This window comes from Metarhizium acridum (genome assembly GCF_019434415.1).
Source record: "Metarhizium acridum strain ARSEF 324 chromosome Unknown scaffold_13, whole genome shotgun sequence".
Classification (NCBI taxonomy): domain Eukaryota; kingdom Fungi; phylum Ascomycota; class Sordariomycetes; order Hypocreales; family Clavicipitaceae; genus Metarhizium; species Metarhizium acridum.
In genome coordinates, this window is record NW_027094016.1 from 2700889 (window position 1) to 2714881 (window position 13993).

The following is a 13993-nucleotide window of genomic DNA, read 5'->3' on the forward strand; positions in this document are numbered from 1 at the left end:
ACAGCACCGTGGGGTCGGTAACATTTCCGAAAAAGGGGAGACTGTCGTTCGCGAGGTATGCTGGGTGTTGTGTGTAACGTAAACAAGTATGGCGGGAAGAGCATTGAGAATTCTCGGCTCAAACGCATAACCTGTCTCTAAAAGTGCTGGCAGACTGATTGTAATTACAAATACTTCAAGGACCCTGAGATGGAGTCCACGTCTCTCAGGACATTTGAACCACCTCGGAAGCATGTCTGTATCACAAAGTGACACAAACAACAGTTCCCTATGCCGCTAGACAGAACCCTTTGTAGGGGTCCTGAGAGGGAACAAAAGGCAAGGGAGGCTGTTGCAAGGCAATGCTCTAGGCATCAAATAAAATGAAGGTTGGGAATGTGTTTGGTGGCACCTGACTTTTCTGAACAGTCTACCCCGTTACATCTAGATAGGTCTTGCATGTTGAGGGCAAACTCCCAGAAGTCGTGGGGGATGAAAAAAAATGTGATGCGTGCTGTGGACGAGGAATAATTCGCACTTTGGTCGCCAGTTTTGTCACTTTGCTGCACAATGCCCACAGTAATATCTTCGAGCAGAGTACCGATTTGTGAACGATCTGCCAACATCTGTTTGAGACAACCGATCAGTCTAGATCAGATCGTGGGAATGTCTTCGCGTACCGCTTGCAGTAATACGAGGCAAAGGGCAGATGGCTGGTGATTTGCCCTAGTCAGGGTCGAATTTGCATATATCGTCAGCTTTCTTGTACAGGAACCTCGAGATCTAGACAGCACGATAGCCTCATGAGGCTCAGAAAGCCAGGGTTCCTATTGGGTGTCATAAACATACCTAGAAACAGTTCCATGCAACATTAGACCAAAGAAACGACTGACACGGGAAGGAGGGTTTCGTGATGTGCGTGAGGCTTCTTGTCACCGCCAAGGTAAAAGTCGAGTAGAGTAGAGGCGAGGGTTGTAATTTCAGAGGATGTTTCTGCCCTGTTAAACGCCTTGTGCTTGCATTCCAGGCAAAGGTCTCAAGGAGAGGTCCGGGTCTCATGTGCAAGTTCAACAGCATAATGTGATACGTCCAGTTACGGCGGCTGTCTCTTTGCAGGATGAAGTTGTGGCCCGTGACATTTGAGACGAAGACCGTCTGAACCGGCAGACGCGGAAACGGCTTCTCGACGCAAGCCAAGTATTTTTCTGACCTGCCGCCCTGTAGTCCGAGTGAAGAGCAACTCTGCGGCTAGCACTCCCTGGGCAAAGTAGGGAGTACTCGGTACCGTGTACAGAGCGTTCTTGCATGCTGCGGAACTACCAAGTACCTATACGTCCATGCTGCTCCCGAAGAGATAATCCTGGTCGCTCCAAGTGAATAATGATAGTGATGTTGCATTCGGTATACAGGCGTACTCTGTACATGGTGCTAGAACGTGGCTCCTCCATCCAGAGGCGGCCAACAAACCCATCGTTTACCCAGTTACTCCGTAGGAGGCCAGGATGTTGGTCTGGATGAAGGGTTACAACATAAGAGCCGCCATGTGTGGACGCGAGTGTTGGCTGGGGACCAATTATCAAATACAAAGCTAAATTTGGACATGGCTGCCGTTTCTGTAAAACTGCCCGAGCAGCTTGCTGTGACGTCGTGTTGCCTCTACTGTGCTTATTCTGACGCGACAGCAATGCGGTTGGGCATTTTCCGAACGAATGCAACGAGGTTGCAGTCCCTGGTGGCGACTCGGCGGAATGTCGTAATCGGCCGAGTGTAGGCCCATCGTCTTCCTCGTTCTCAACTTTCCGCGTTTCCCTATCGAATAGAGCTAGAGTGTTGTAACAACAGCATAATAGTTGCGCATTGGCCCGTCTTCGCAACTCTATTAGCGCGTAATGCTTTTCTTCTTCCTTCTATATTGCGCCACAATGCTGAAGGGTTCAGTCATGGTACAGCGTAGATCATAATCACCGCCGAGCCTGACAAGGTTTTGGTAGATTATGCCATACCAAAACAACCGTCAAATCGGCACTGACGCAGCCCATATCAAGCTGACATGGTTGCCCATGGAAAATGTTTGCTGAAGGCACTTTCAAGTACGACTCGAACGGTGGTTGCCGCATTCACGGATCTGGTCACTTACCGTTGTTTACCAATCCAAACTGTGCAAGTTGGAATTCTGTCCTGGCGGCATTTGAGGAACCTGCAGGACGATAAGTATACAATCATCCCATATGAGGCAAGGCCGACAATATTGACATACTTGGCTCCATACAATACATACTTGCGCGAACGGGGGAATGGTCAGATAGGCACTCTGTCGTCAGGCCTTCCCATAGCAGCTATTGAGTAGAAGACCACTGTTGAGGCAACCGTTTGTCCCATCCCGAAGTCGAATTTGGCAGTCCCAATGCCATGTCCCCCCGGGTGCTAGGGTATTATGTTGGTAGCATTTTAAGGATAGACAGTCTCAAAACTCACCCTATTTTGAGTGACGGGAAATAATCTAGCAGATGAGTGGAAAACCCTGTTCGCTGCTGAGGCATGTGCTGCTAGCCCCAGACAGTGTCCCTCGCTACGATCTGATTTCTCCGAAGTAAAACCCTCCCAGTTCAGACAAGCATAAGGATGAGGAAGGTCTAGTTTGTAAATGTGTCTGTGGCGAGGCACAGTGCAGATGTCTGAATACATAGCTTCAATTCGCAGTCACTCTCCCCTCTTGCGCAAGTGGCTTTACGCCTGCTCAGACGTAGGGAGCCGCTCCAGAAATTAACTGATAACTCTAGCCTTGTTTTGGGGAGTGGCTAGTCATTTCACTGCGCGTAGGCACCATGAAATGGTAAATCCTGGCTGTGGGGATAATAGTTATGAAAATAAAGACAAATCATTTCCTCGAAGCTTGCGTTAGTCTTGTGCACTACTGGCAAGCTCTCCTGCCAAGCCACGGTGGAAGCTCTGCAAAAGTAAAACTGGGCAGAAGCTGGGGATCAATTGCCCAATTGTTGGCTGTTATTATTGTACTCCGTCCAGAGCACATAGAGTGCTTTGTATTGGGGGCCTACTAAAACGTTAGAAAGCCCAAATCCTGGCCAATATGCATTAGGATGTTGAGCTTATGTTGTTTCATCCAAGGTTTTGTGGGCGAATCATTGAGTCCATGGCGTAATACCGCTCCCGAGTTTTAAAGAGCTCGAAAATACTCTCACTCGACCTCGACGGTTGAACTCTCCACCGGTGACATTGAAATTGGCACCATCAGCGCTGACATGGGCCAGGGAGCCCTAAACCGATTCAAGTGACGGGATGAGATCGTGGACGTGGGCGTCAAGACGAGCGCTAGCCCAGCCAGGTGAGACACACATACTATATCTGTACAAAGTACTAGTAAATGCAATCACCATTCGTTTGCTGCGTTGAATGATGTGCCATATTCTGTATGTAAATCCTCGCCGAATTCTCGGTCTGTGCGCGCTGTTTGTGTGGGTGCTGGATTACCATGAGTCCATGACCCTCCCGGCCCCAACCCTCTCGCTCTTGAGATGAGCTGGCTATTGCCATAAGCGACAGGGTTGCACACGGTGTGCATGAAGAGATCTCCTAGTCGTGGCCTTGCGCGTCGCATCAAGTGGGACATCTAGTTAGTACTAGTCCTCGTTGAAGATGAAGTTGACAGTGGGAATGAGAATTGGATGCTGATGGAGATACTGCTAGGCTTCTGCCGCATCAAGCGGGGCAGAAGAATCAAGTGCCGATCGTTGCACAAGGCTATTCATTGTCGGATGATTTCGACTCGTCCCTTTGCGTCGTTTGACTATCTGTGGTTGTGGACGAACATGTTGCAATTGTACCCAGTCAAGCGGGTTGCAAAAAAGGCCGCACACCTGTGTGTGTGGTTGTAGGTGCGGGGTGTGCGGCCTTTTTTGCAACCCGCGTGCCAGTATGGAGTACATATATAACTGTTGCAGGTTGGTGCTCCGCAAAATGGTGTAGCATGGATGCACATGCCCAGTCTCGAGGAGGTGGCGGCGGGGACGAGCTTCACGTGGCTGCGAGGCGGATCGGCCGTAAACGCGTGGTGGGAAGGAGCGTTGGGATGAAGACTAGTGGCTATGGCTAACACACAGACGCGGGCTTAAGGCCGACATGAATCTCCGACCTGCGGCTATTATACTAATATAGCCGCAGGGTTTTATTGCGCCATACCCTTTTGCTCGGAGTAATCTGGTGGCGTCCCTACCTCCGTACCAGCTTCAATGTTGCTCATGTTGTGTGCCATGTCAGCCTGGCTAACTGGTTTTTAGTAGTTACCCTGCGACTTCCCGCGCACGTGGGTCCCTGTCATGTCGACCTTGGCCAGAGAGAAGGGGCTTGGGGGCTTCAAAGGACATATCTCCACGATGACGGTACGGACTGCAGCAGATCCAATCCCTGCTTTCCTCGACGTGAAGATTTTGACAATCGTCGGCTTTCTATCAATCTTGCAGCATCGACCCTTGACCGACGGTGACTGACAAGTGACTGAACCGGATCTGGAAGTGAGCACAGAGGACGACGTACCGGGTGCAGGGCTGCGTTGCTTGAGTAGGGACACCCCAAGCACGACAAGATTTTGGCCTTCCCTTCGTGTCGAAGATGGCGCAGATTATCGCTGATACGGTTACGACTTCTCTTGCAAGATGAAGCCCCGTCTCCGTTAAAGGTTATTCTGGGTTCCGATATTTGATGTATGACACCAGAACTGATATGCCAAATCTCAGCCACGACCTAGAACGAATAGCTGCTGGGTGATGCCTGTTTGCTCCGCTCTAGTTTCGTTCCAAGCATGGTGGAAGATAATAGGGTACATACACGTCGGTTGTTGATTCTGATACTCGAGAACTCTTACGGAGTATTATAAGAATTATTCTGCCAAGTTGTCAATACTTGTGTGTTTGCTATGTGGGCCAGAAGGAGATCGGTGTGGGTCACAAACAACGCAAGCTCAAGCAAGTACTCCGTACATACGGAGATACGCCTTGTGTTGGTCATGCCCTGGCTTGCCTCGGAATAAACAGTCTGTGATCTGCTCACAGAAACTTGATGACAAAAACAGCATTCTCTCGTCTTTCTACTGGTTGAATGCTGCAAATCCTTCCCGACATTAATCTACGTGGAATCAAACCTGTTCTAAGTGCTGACGGTAAGCCAACCTTAAAAGACCTCTTCCCATTATAATAACATATCCCAGGCCTGACTCGTATCTACTTCAACTTATATAGAGACAGTACTTTCGACTGGCTACTGGAGTGGATATTTGGGGAAAATTCATTCTTCAACACCCAGTACTCGCATTTCTCGGGGCCGAAGACCACGGAGTTGCCTTTGCTGGCTTTGGATAATGGCCAAATTGCAGGTTGGCATGGACTGGGATGGATGGATGACTGACATTAGGCCTGTAAGCCCGGCCGCCCAGTTAGCCCTTAACGCAATTGTGCCACATCTCTGACCAAGCCCCAGGGAGCAAAATGGGAAAGACAAGACAACCAGTCTCCTCCCCCTGCGAGTCTGAGGTCATTGCTTACCGCATAATGACCTCCCGGCTGTCACCAGTGTTAGGGCAATCGCTTCTGACTCAGATGCAAATATCAAACTACAACCCTCCTGGGGCAAGAGAAAACTTGATCGGGTGGCCATGATCCTCATGGAGCTCCGTACCCATCCTCCCTCGTTTTGACGGATATGGTAACTAACATGCTCATCCGAAATAATTACATGCAATGGAGAACAGCGGCGAATCACGTCTCTCTCGGAAAGGCCCCGAGAAGATGGAAGCAATGAGATTGATAGCACAAGAAGCGGCTGAAATGGTAGGCAAGTCCGTCTAGTGACAACAGTCCAATTAGAGCTGTATTGTCCGGCAGTGTATGCAAACGCGGCATAAGTTGGGCCTTGGAGTGAAATGGGCACCCCACAATACCCAACCTCTTCGATGCTGGCTGGTTGCACATTTGGTCGAGAAAACCTGTTGTGCATGATGACCAACACAGCAGGAACTATTATCTGCCATGCCCGTTCACAGAAGGATGTTTCCACTCTCTTGCACCCGTGTATCCATGTTCGGCCCCCAAGCACAATCGGAGAATCGGCTCGTCGTCAATAATACCAACAGTCGATATGTTGCCCGGCTGTGCATCCAACACGTTTGCTTCGTCACGGAGGGCGAAGCTGCGAGGTGTACTTTCATGCGCGCAACAATATGGAGCGTGCGCCCCAGTATACACAGCATGCGAGATGAATATGTAGTTGCCGACGGGCGGTCGACATATTATACTGCAACAAGATGCACCATCGGACTTCCCTCTGGTTCATCACAAGTTAATTGTTGATGTGAGCCGACCGGCTCATCCCTGTTTCTGGCGAATCCTCGATTTAGGCCCCACCAAACTATAACACCTTTGGGTATCCCTTGAGAAAGGCGCAAAGTTGTATTACCTTTGGGAGTGGCAGCTTGGATTTGGGGAAAGTCTTTCGGATCGTCCTGCGAAACGACTCGTGGTTGCAGCCCCGTCCATTTGCGTTTAATTGTCCAAGATTGCAGCTATGGACCAGCCAGCACTGAGCAGACGCCCTCTGGAGCATCAGTCAGCCATTTGGCCCTTTTTGCCCCCAACATGTCGCTGGTACCACGTCGGCGACCTTTGGCGGTTGCCGGAAACAGCGCCATCTCGGGAGCACTGCGGCCCAGTCAGCCAAAGGCTTGTCGACCATCCCTGTCTTCCTGGCCCTGTTCGTTGCCATGCTTCAAGACCCACGCCGGAGCTTCGTCTGCATATTCTTGGCGACAACCCACGGGCCCCATACTGGCGAATAGTAGTACTGCTACCAGGAAGGGCTAAGCCTGGCGTCAGATCTCCATCCGAATCGCGGCTGCCTGTTCTTTCGTACGAGACGACTGGACCGTCTAAGTGGGAGGGAGGTAGAGGGGAGGGCGCCGGCGCCCAGCTTCTGGGACGTGTGCCCTCTTGTGCTCTCGCTGGCAGGGGGTCCCCAAGAGGCACGACTTTGCCCAGTAGGACAAGCATTTTTCTGGTTTTTAGCATTTCCACAGGGAACATGTTTTCTCGTCTTAATGTGTTTTCAAAACGCATCTCTGGGTCGTTGGCTCTGGTACGGACTATGTATTTCTCCGCGCACCCATCCGGTACGAGCCTGCGGAGTGGTACTTGCTTCTACGGCTATTGCACAGACCAGCCAGCTAAACTTGGAAAGACTGATGAAGACTGATCTGTGATGTGAGCCTTGGCTTTCGCCATCGCCGTGTCCGTCATCTACCTCGACAGCCTTCTTCAGTAAGGTCATTGGGAACGGAATACTCATACTTGGAAGTCGCCGTCGCCTCGGCCGTCTCCGCCAGATATCCTCCCGAGATGATGAGCACTGGGAGATGAGCTTTACAAGGGGCATGTCGTCTCGCGTGTGTGGTCGCCGCTGGCGCCGTTTCCGATTCTGCTGGCTTGTCATCGGTACTCTATTCCTGCCCACGTTCGCCTTGGCGCCGCCATGTCACGCTTCTTGTACATAAATACTCCGTGCCAGTTGCCATGTAGTACTCCGTATGCCGGACTGAAATGACACGCCACTACCAGCAAGATCCACGCCTCGAGCAGGGCCCTCCAGCCCTTCACCCCCCCTCTGGAAAACATGGTGGCAACCCTCAAGGACCTTTTTTGGTAGGGCACTGATCATTAGTTTTAACGTGGTTCAGAAGCGCCATCAAGAAGCTGCGCTGGTGCGTCAATCACAACCAGAAAGGGCGTCTGCGTACTCAATGCCATGGCCTGCAACATGGTCAGCAACCAGAGGCAATATTAACACGCTCAGTCGCTCAGTCGGCATATACGTGTTGCTCTGTACGGAGTACTTGGAAGTTGCTCAGGCTTCATCGTTCAGTACTCCCTGCTCCCTGCTGCCTTTTCCCCTGTTCCCTGTTCCCTGCTCCCTGCTCCCTGCTCCCTGCAGGCACAGGATTGGTAACTGAGGGATCGGTTCGGTAGCCGCGACAGGCAGGCGGCAAGAAACATGTGCATTACTCGAGTATCTGGCCGATTTGTGCTTACTGCGCACGGCTGGGATAACTGAACAGGGTGCCTGTATGGAGTAGGGAGTACAAAATGCTGTCTGACATACATAATATTCCTCGGCATGCTGGGTTATGTACATAATTTGCGTACTTGCTGATTATGGCGACCCCGGTTGACGGCCAACAACAGGTCCAAGAAGCTATGAGTGGTAGCCATGGGGGCCGGAGGAGCTACATCGATACAGACGCAGACGTTAAGGTATTCACCTTGTACGGCGGGACTTCCCAAGACCTTTCCTGGCTAGTTCAGCTGCGATACGTGGAGGAAGTAGACGACGGTGGTGATGGTTGTTGATCTGGGGACCAAGTATCAGGAAGTTCCACGTCCAGAGTTAAGTAAGGCGCAAGAGAAGGTACGGAGTACGTAGTAGTACTCTGTAAACTATTACTGAGCACACTACAGTCATGTTAGTACCGGACTCGGGTCTGGCAGAGAAATAAGCTGCCTGGCACGGCATGCCCATGCGCATGCCAACGCCCAGCCAAGGCCACGAGGGATCAGGCGTCAGGTAACGCTAGCAGCCCGGTCCCAAGCCATCTCTGGCCGACGGAGCGTGGAGCGTGGAGCATGCAGCGTGGAGCATGCAGCACGCAGCACTTGACGCAACATGAAGCGCGCAGCGCTCAACTGCAGCTAGCACTGGCTCTAGCGCAACGCGGCGCTGGGTCCGGCGTTGGATGGTCCGGTCATGGCACTCGTGGCGTGGCGCTCCCGCTAATCCACACCCATCCATGGATGCCCGCTCCCCGTGGTGCCCGTGTTGCCCGTGGCCCCCATTCCCAAGTTGTGGCAGGCTTCACAAAGGTGGACGAGTGGGAGAGTGGCAGGGTAGGAGAGGAGAAGTTCTGGAGGTCTGGTGCTGCGTTTCTCCAATGCCTGCACGTGTGGCCATGTCCCCGGCGCCTTGGACCTGCAGTGGTACCCAGGCCCTGCTGTGGACTGCTGTGGGCTGCCGTACGACATGTGCCCAGGTGGTGTAAGCGAGTACTCGGTGCTTGGGGGGATTTGAACTGTACTTGGCCGTCTTGAGGAGGGTCAACAGCGGTACGACAGTACACAGCGCAAGGTGCAGAAGATTTGGGACTCCAGACTCTAGGACTTCAATAGTCCGAGAACTTCTAAGACGCCAGACTCGGAAAAAAGCCTGCCGGGCGCCCATGTACCGAGGATTGGCAATTTCAACGGACCAGCTTGTTTGACCAAGTCGACGGTTGCCCGCCACTACCAAGTACTTAAGTACGGAGTACCCAGAGGGGGTACATATCGAGGTAACTGTACGGTACTTACATAGAACGTGCACACGAAAGCTGTTGGCCATTTGGTAGCCCAGCCTGGCTTAGCCCAGCTTCAGGGATCTTACCAAAGGGTCCTAGTGCCTCGGAACTTCGATCGACCAGGCTCAACACCCAGTCGCTCTGCATACAATACTTTTCTGCTTACCAGGTACCTCGCGCCAAATATATACCGGGGTACTCCGTGCTCTAGAGCTGAGCACTAGGTACGTACCAAATCACACCAGTATGTACGGAGTACTTTGCAGCAATTCGTACCACGCGATACCCTCCTCTTCCCGTCCACTGGCCTCGTATGCGTACTCGGTACGGAGTACACCAGACGACTACCAAGACGGCCACCAGGACAGCTCCCAGGTTAGGCCTAGCCCCTCTACTCTCAAGTGAGTTGCTATTAGCCCACCAGTAGCCAGTAGCCTGTGGCCCGTGGGCCGTGGCCCATAACCCAGTGCTAGTGCCCACTGCCCATATGCCCATTGCCCACCCCCAGTCTACACACTCCTCCACTTCGACTGCCATTCTCGTCGACTCGACTTCCACTTCCTCACTTTCGTCCCAATTCTTCACGCACTCTCTTTTTCCTCACCTCTCCCTTTCTTCTGTTTCCGCCTCGACCTTGACAGTATCTCGCTGAGGCACCCTCGTGCGCTCGTTTGGATTTCCACGAACTCGCAACTACGATCGGAAACCCACCCTGGTGGGTGATGCACTGTTGTGTATCCCGATTCTGTCATTCAACTTCAAAAGTTGCTGCGAAGCTGAGGTTCCTTTGCGCGTACAGCTTTCCCGACAGCGCACACCCATCGACACTCACAAACGCCGAGCCAATACCTCTACATCCTGATTAAGGGCCCGGCTCTTCTCCGGACCTGTCGCCTCGATACACACAGTCTGCCTGACCGACGGCTCCAGCGTTTCCTTATGCATTACTCCTACTAGTGTTCCTTGCAGTCACACACCCCAGCTTGTGCCAATTCAGCGCTCAGCAAACCTGTTGCACCCACCGTTTCTACCCACGGGCTATGAACATATTCGGAAGCGTTAGTTGAAAGTGGCAGTTCCTCGACATATTTTGTGCTCAACATCCTCACTCAGTGGCATCTCGACCTCGTCGCTCACGCCAGCTGTCCGAATCATCACTCCACAGCCCTTCGAGCGCTTCTCTACGCGCGAGAGACAGGGACCTTCCCATTTTGTGAATTGGCACAAGGAAAAAGCGAACAATAAGTGATTTGAAACCACCACTAGGCGTGCACAATCGACGTCATGTCAGCGATGGAAACGCAAAGTCATCAGCCCGTTGCGCCTCACAAAGCCGCAGGGCTGAACAATATTCTCAACAACGATGACCGGCCTTCGACCAACGGCCCTCCACTGCAGCTACGGGACTCTGGCTTCTATTCAACAGCCGAGGCTTCCAGCAAGCGTGAGTTGTTCCCGCTGCAATGCTCATTAAACTTTTTTTCTCTTTTGGTTTCGGTTTCGGTTCGGCAGAATCTATGCGTCACCAATCCCCTTCCTCTCTTGGTAGGCTAACACCATTTGACTTTCTAGACACGTCCGCTGCCTCCTTCAGCGTGAACGGCCTGAGCCCGGCAGGGTCTGGATACCAATCGTCGCTTGCAGACAAGACCCCTTCTCCGGTGGCCACCAACTTGGTACCCCAAGCGCTCGTCTCGCCTTCTGCAAGCAACATGAGTGTTGCTTCCATGGTTTCGCCCACATCACCGACCAGTGACCGGAGGTTCGACCGACCGACCTCGATTGAATCCCAAGGACAGAATGGGGCCACCCTTGGTGAGAACCTTGCAGTTAGTGGCGGTCCCAGGCGCGAGAGTGTCGACAGCAGAATCAACCAGGGCATCAGTGACATGCGCCTCGGGTCTTCCCCTTACGCTAGTAATAACCAGTCCACGAGCTCCATTCAAAACACTCTTCACACTCAACGAAATCCTCGACCGGGCCTGGAATCCTTGTCAGTACACAGAATCTCCAATGGCTACCAGCCAAGCGCCGACCGAAACCCTGGTGAGCCCAAAGTCATCAAGACTGCACCAGCGATTACTGGTCCTGCGACTAGTCACATTGCCCGAGCTGCCGAACCGACCAAAGGTCAGGCCTGGGCTTTCCCTGAAGAAGAGATCCAGCGTGTGGGACCACCTGCCCACTACGATGACTCTCGACGCAGCAGCATCACAGAGTCTATCGCTAGCAGCCAATTCACTACCGAGTCACGATTGCCTCCCGGTCAGCGAAGGCTAGAGGATGGGGCCGATTATGCTCGCATGTCGACCGCGTCCAACGAGTTCCCTCCTGTGCATCATCATACTATGCAACACAAGCAGCTGAGCGATCTGCAGGCCGAAGAAGGAAGCGGTCCTCCCGGGTCCCAACCTTATAGTCGGACTCCCGAGTTGAGAGTCAGTCACAAGCTGGCTGAGCGCAAGCGACGAACAGAAATGAAGGAACTCTTCGATCAATTGAGAGATCTGATGCCCCAAGAACGGGGATCAAAGGCATCAAAATGGGAAATCTTGACAAAGGGTAGGCCAACCGCCCTTTTAGTTGTGCCCTGTTATGACTAATCTTACCCTTTACTTTAGCGATTGCCGAACACCAGCGTCAAGCTGACGCCATTCGGCTTCTCCAATCCCACTGCAATAACGCCACCTCAGAGAATGAGATGCTGCGCCGTGAGCTGCAAGCTATGCGCATGGAAACTGCTCAGTTACGAGGGGAGATTGGCTCCTCTGGGAACCCTCCCCAGCAGGCACCACCTCCACCGCCCTCACGGGGCTCACAGCCGCCGCCGCCAGCCTCGTACGGCAGCGACATTTACGCCAATACCAGTAGAACCGAACTGCCACCTCTACGCTCCATCCACAACGGACCCGACTCCATGACTGGGGTCCAGTACGATGCGCCTCGAGTCAACGGCTACCGACAGGAAAGATACTAGCAAGGTCAAAACCTGATGCTTTGGCCGGAGAATCTACGCTATCACACAATGACGAGGTCGATACAGAACGGCTTCCCCTGACAATTTCATATGTTACTATCCACCTTTTGCCATTGGGCAAATGACATGATTTCACGACAGGCGGGATGGATACGGCCTATACAACATCCGCCACCAGCTACCACCGGGCGACAAGCAGTAAATCCGGTGTACTGCTTCATCATCGAACTTCTCTGAGACGTCTCAGAAGGTTTAGGCTTCGGCTTGTGTTATTAGATGCTTTGTTTTCGCACCTGTTGGCTGTTGAGAAATTTTTTTTTTTTTTTTCGTTTAGTTTTGGCCTGGCGGGCACTTGTACAACTATTTCCGGTGGGTGACGACCGACTTGGGCTGGTCGGAAGTTTGCGGGTTTTCTTGTAAAGGGATTTTCTCGTTCCTTACATTTCTTTTCGCACAGCTTTCATCTTCCTTGAATTTTCGGCTGCTGTCATTGTGTCGACATGAAACGACCAACATGTCCCAATTCACTGGGCAGCATCGGAGTTGCATGCAACGTCAGTGCATACGCAAAAAGCCTTGCCGGGGTTGCTGACATGCACGAAAGGTGGCGAAAGAAGACATGCATGCGAATGTGCATAAACGACTTACACAATATCGGCGCCGCAGCCCACCACGGAATTGGAATTGTTATTCTCGTTTTTCGAGTGTATGTGGCTGACGAGTTAAGACCTTGGGGTGGGAGGACAGGTCTTGATATTTCATAGTCCAGGGGTGACTGTATATACCCAATTGCTAGAGGAAACTAGATTCGGGAGGGGATGAAAGGCAGGAGGAAAAGGGCCAATCTTAGAAAGCCCATTTTGCGAAATGTTTTTTTTTGGATTTGGTCAAGGCACAAGGATTCGGATGAGGTCAAAAATTCAGGAGCAGGCGTCGGTTGGGATGGCCCACTGGATGTGAGATAGCACGGGCCATATTCAAGGGTTAATTGACTGATTTGATACGTTACCATAAGGTATGTGCACATTGCGCTTTGCGTTTTGCCATTCTGCATTCAAGAGTGGCCGACAGAACGCAATGTATATGGTTGATGGGCTGACGAGTGGGTGATGGATTTATTGTAATGATGGCGGTGGGGAAGAGTGACGGTGGACTCAAACCCCAGCCAATATCTTCTACTTGAGTGAGTGCCTTGAGGAGGGAGAGGGCGACAAGCGACATTCTTGTACTTGGCGGCATTTGCGGTATTTCCGGCTTTCGATTGGATGCCTGTGCAAACATTGAACGGGATTGCGGCAGTATCTCCCGGCGCCATTTTGCCCCATGGGGGAGGGGCCGGGGGGCATTATCGGCAGGCTGACTCCGTGGCCGACTAGTATTCACTAATTAATTCAATAGTAACCAGCAGAGACGCAATCAATCTTTATTAATTACCCGGTACTCTGCGGTGTGGGCGGACGGCGGACTTGGGTGCGGAGTTTCGGCCCCGATTCGGACCCCGTCACTCCTCGTGGTGGCCATGTGGCCGAGGGCCCTCGGTGCGGACTTTGTGGGTTCCCGCCTGCGGACTTTGGCTGGTGGGTGACTGGGACCAAACGTCGCCAGTAGCCAGATCAGCTTGCTGCTGACAATTGCTCATCAGTCAGAGT

At 52.3% G+C, this 13993-nt stretch overlaps 2 protein-coding genes across 2 annotated transcripts; one reads left to right on the forward strand and one right to left on the reverse strand.

Moving 5' to 3' along the window:
- Window positions 1-353: 353 nt before the first annotated feature.
- On the reverse strand, window positions 354-851 carry J3458_003454 (uncharacterized protein; the record flags this gene model as incomplete). Its single annotated transcript, XM_066117758.1, has 3 exons — window positions 354-605; window positions 660-705; window positions 829-851. 3 exons carry the CDS (start codon window positions 849-851, stop codon window positions 354-356), a joined length of 321 nt encoding a protein of 106 aa, XP_065977549.1.
- A 9028-nt stretch (window positions 852-9879) lies between these two features.
- Window positions 9880-13754, forward strand: J3458_003455 (uncharacterized protein). The gene is made up of 3 exons (XM_007812351.2): window positions 9880-10811; window positions 10940-11929; window positions 11989-13754. Exons 1-3 carry the CDS (start codon window positions 10652-10654, stop codon window positions 12342-12344), a joined length of 1506 nt encoding a protein of 501 aa, XP_007810542.1. The 5' UTR covers window positions 9880-10651; the 3' UTR covers window positions 12345-13754.
- Window positions 13755-13993: the final 239 nt, after the last annotated feature.

Bases quoted from the DNA above. Each gene is read 5' to 3' on its own strand.
- J3458_003455 (XM_007812351.2), top strand. From the start codon at position 10,652: ATGTCAGCGATGGAAACGCAAAGTCATCAGCCCGTTGCGCCTCACAAA. The intron at 10,812-10,939 runs GTGAGTTGTTCC...TTGACTTTCTAG, and splicing joins AGCCGAGGCTTCCAGCAAGC to ACACGTCCGCTGCCTCCTTC. The intron at 11,930-11,988 runs GTAGGCCAACCG...CCTTTACTTTAG, and splicing joins ATGGGAAATCTTGACAAAGG to CGATTGCCGAACACCAGCGT.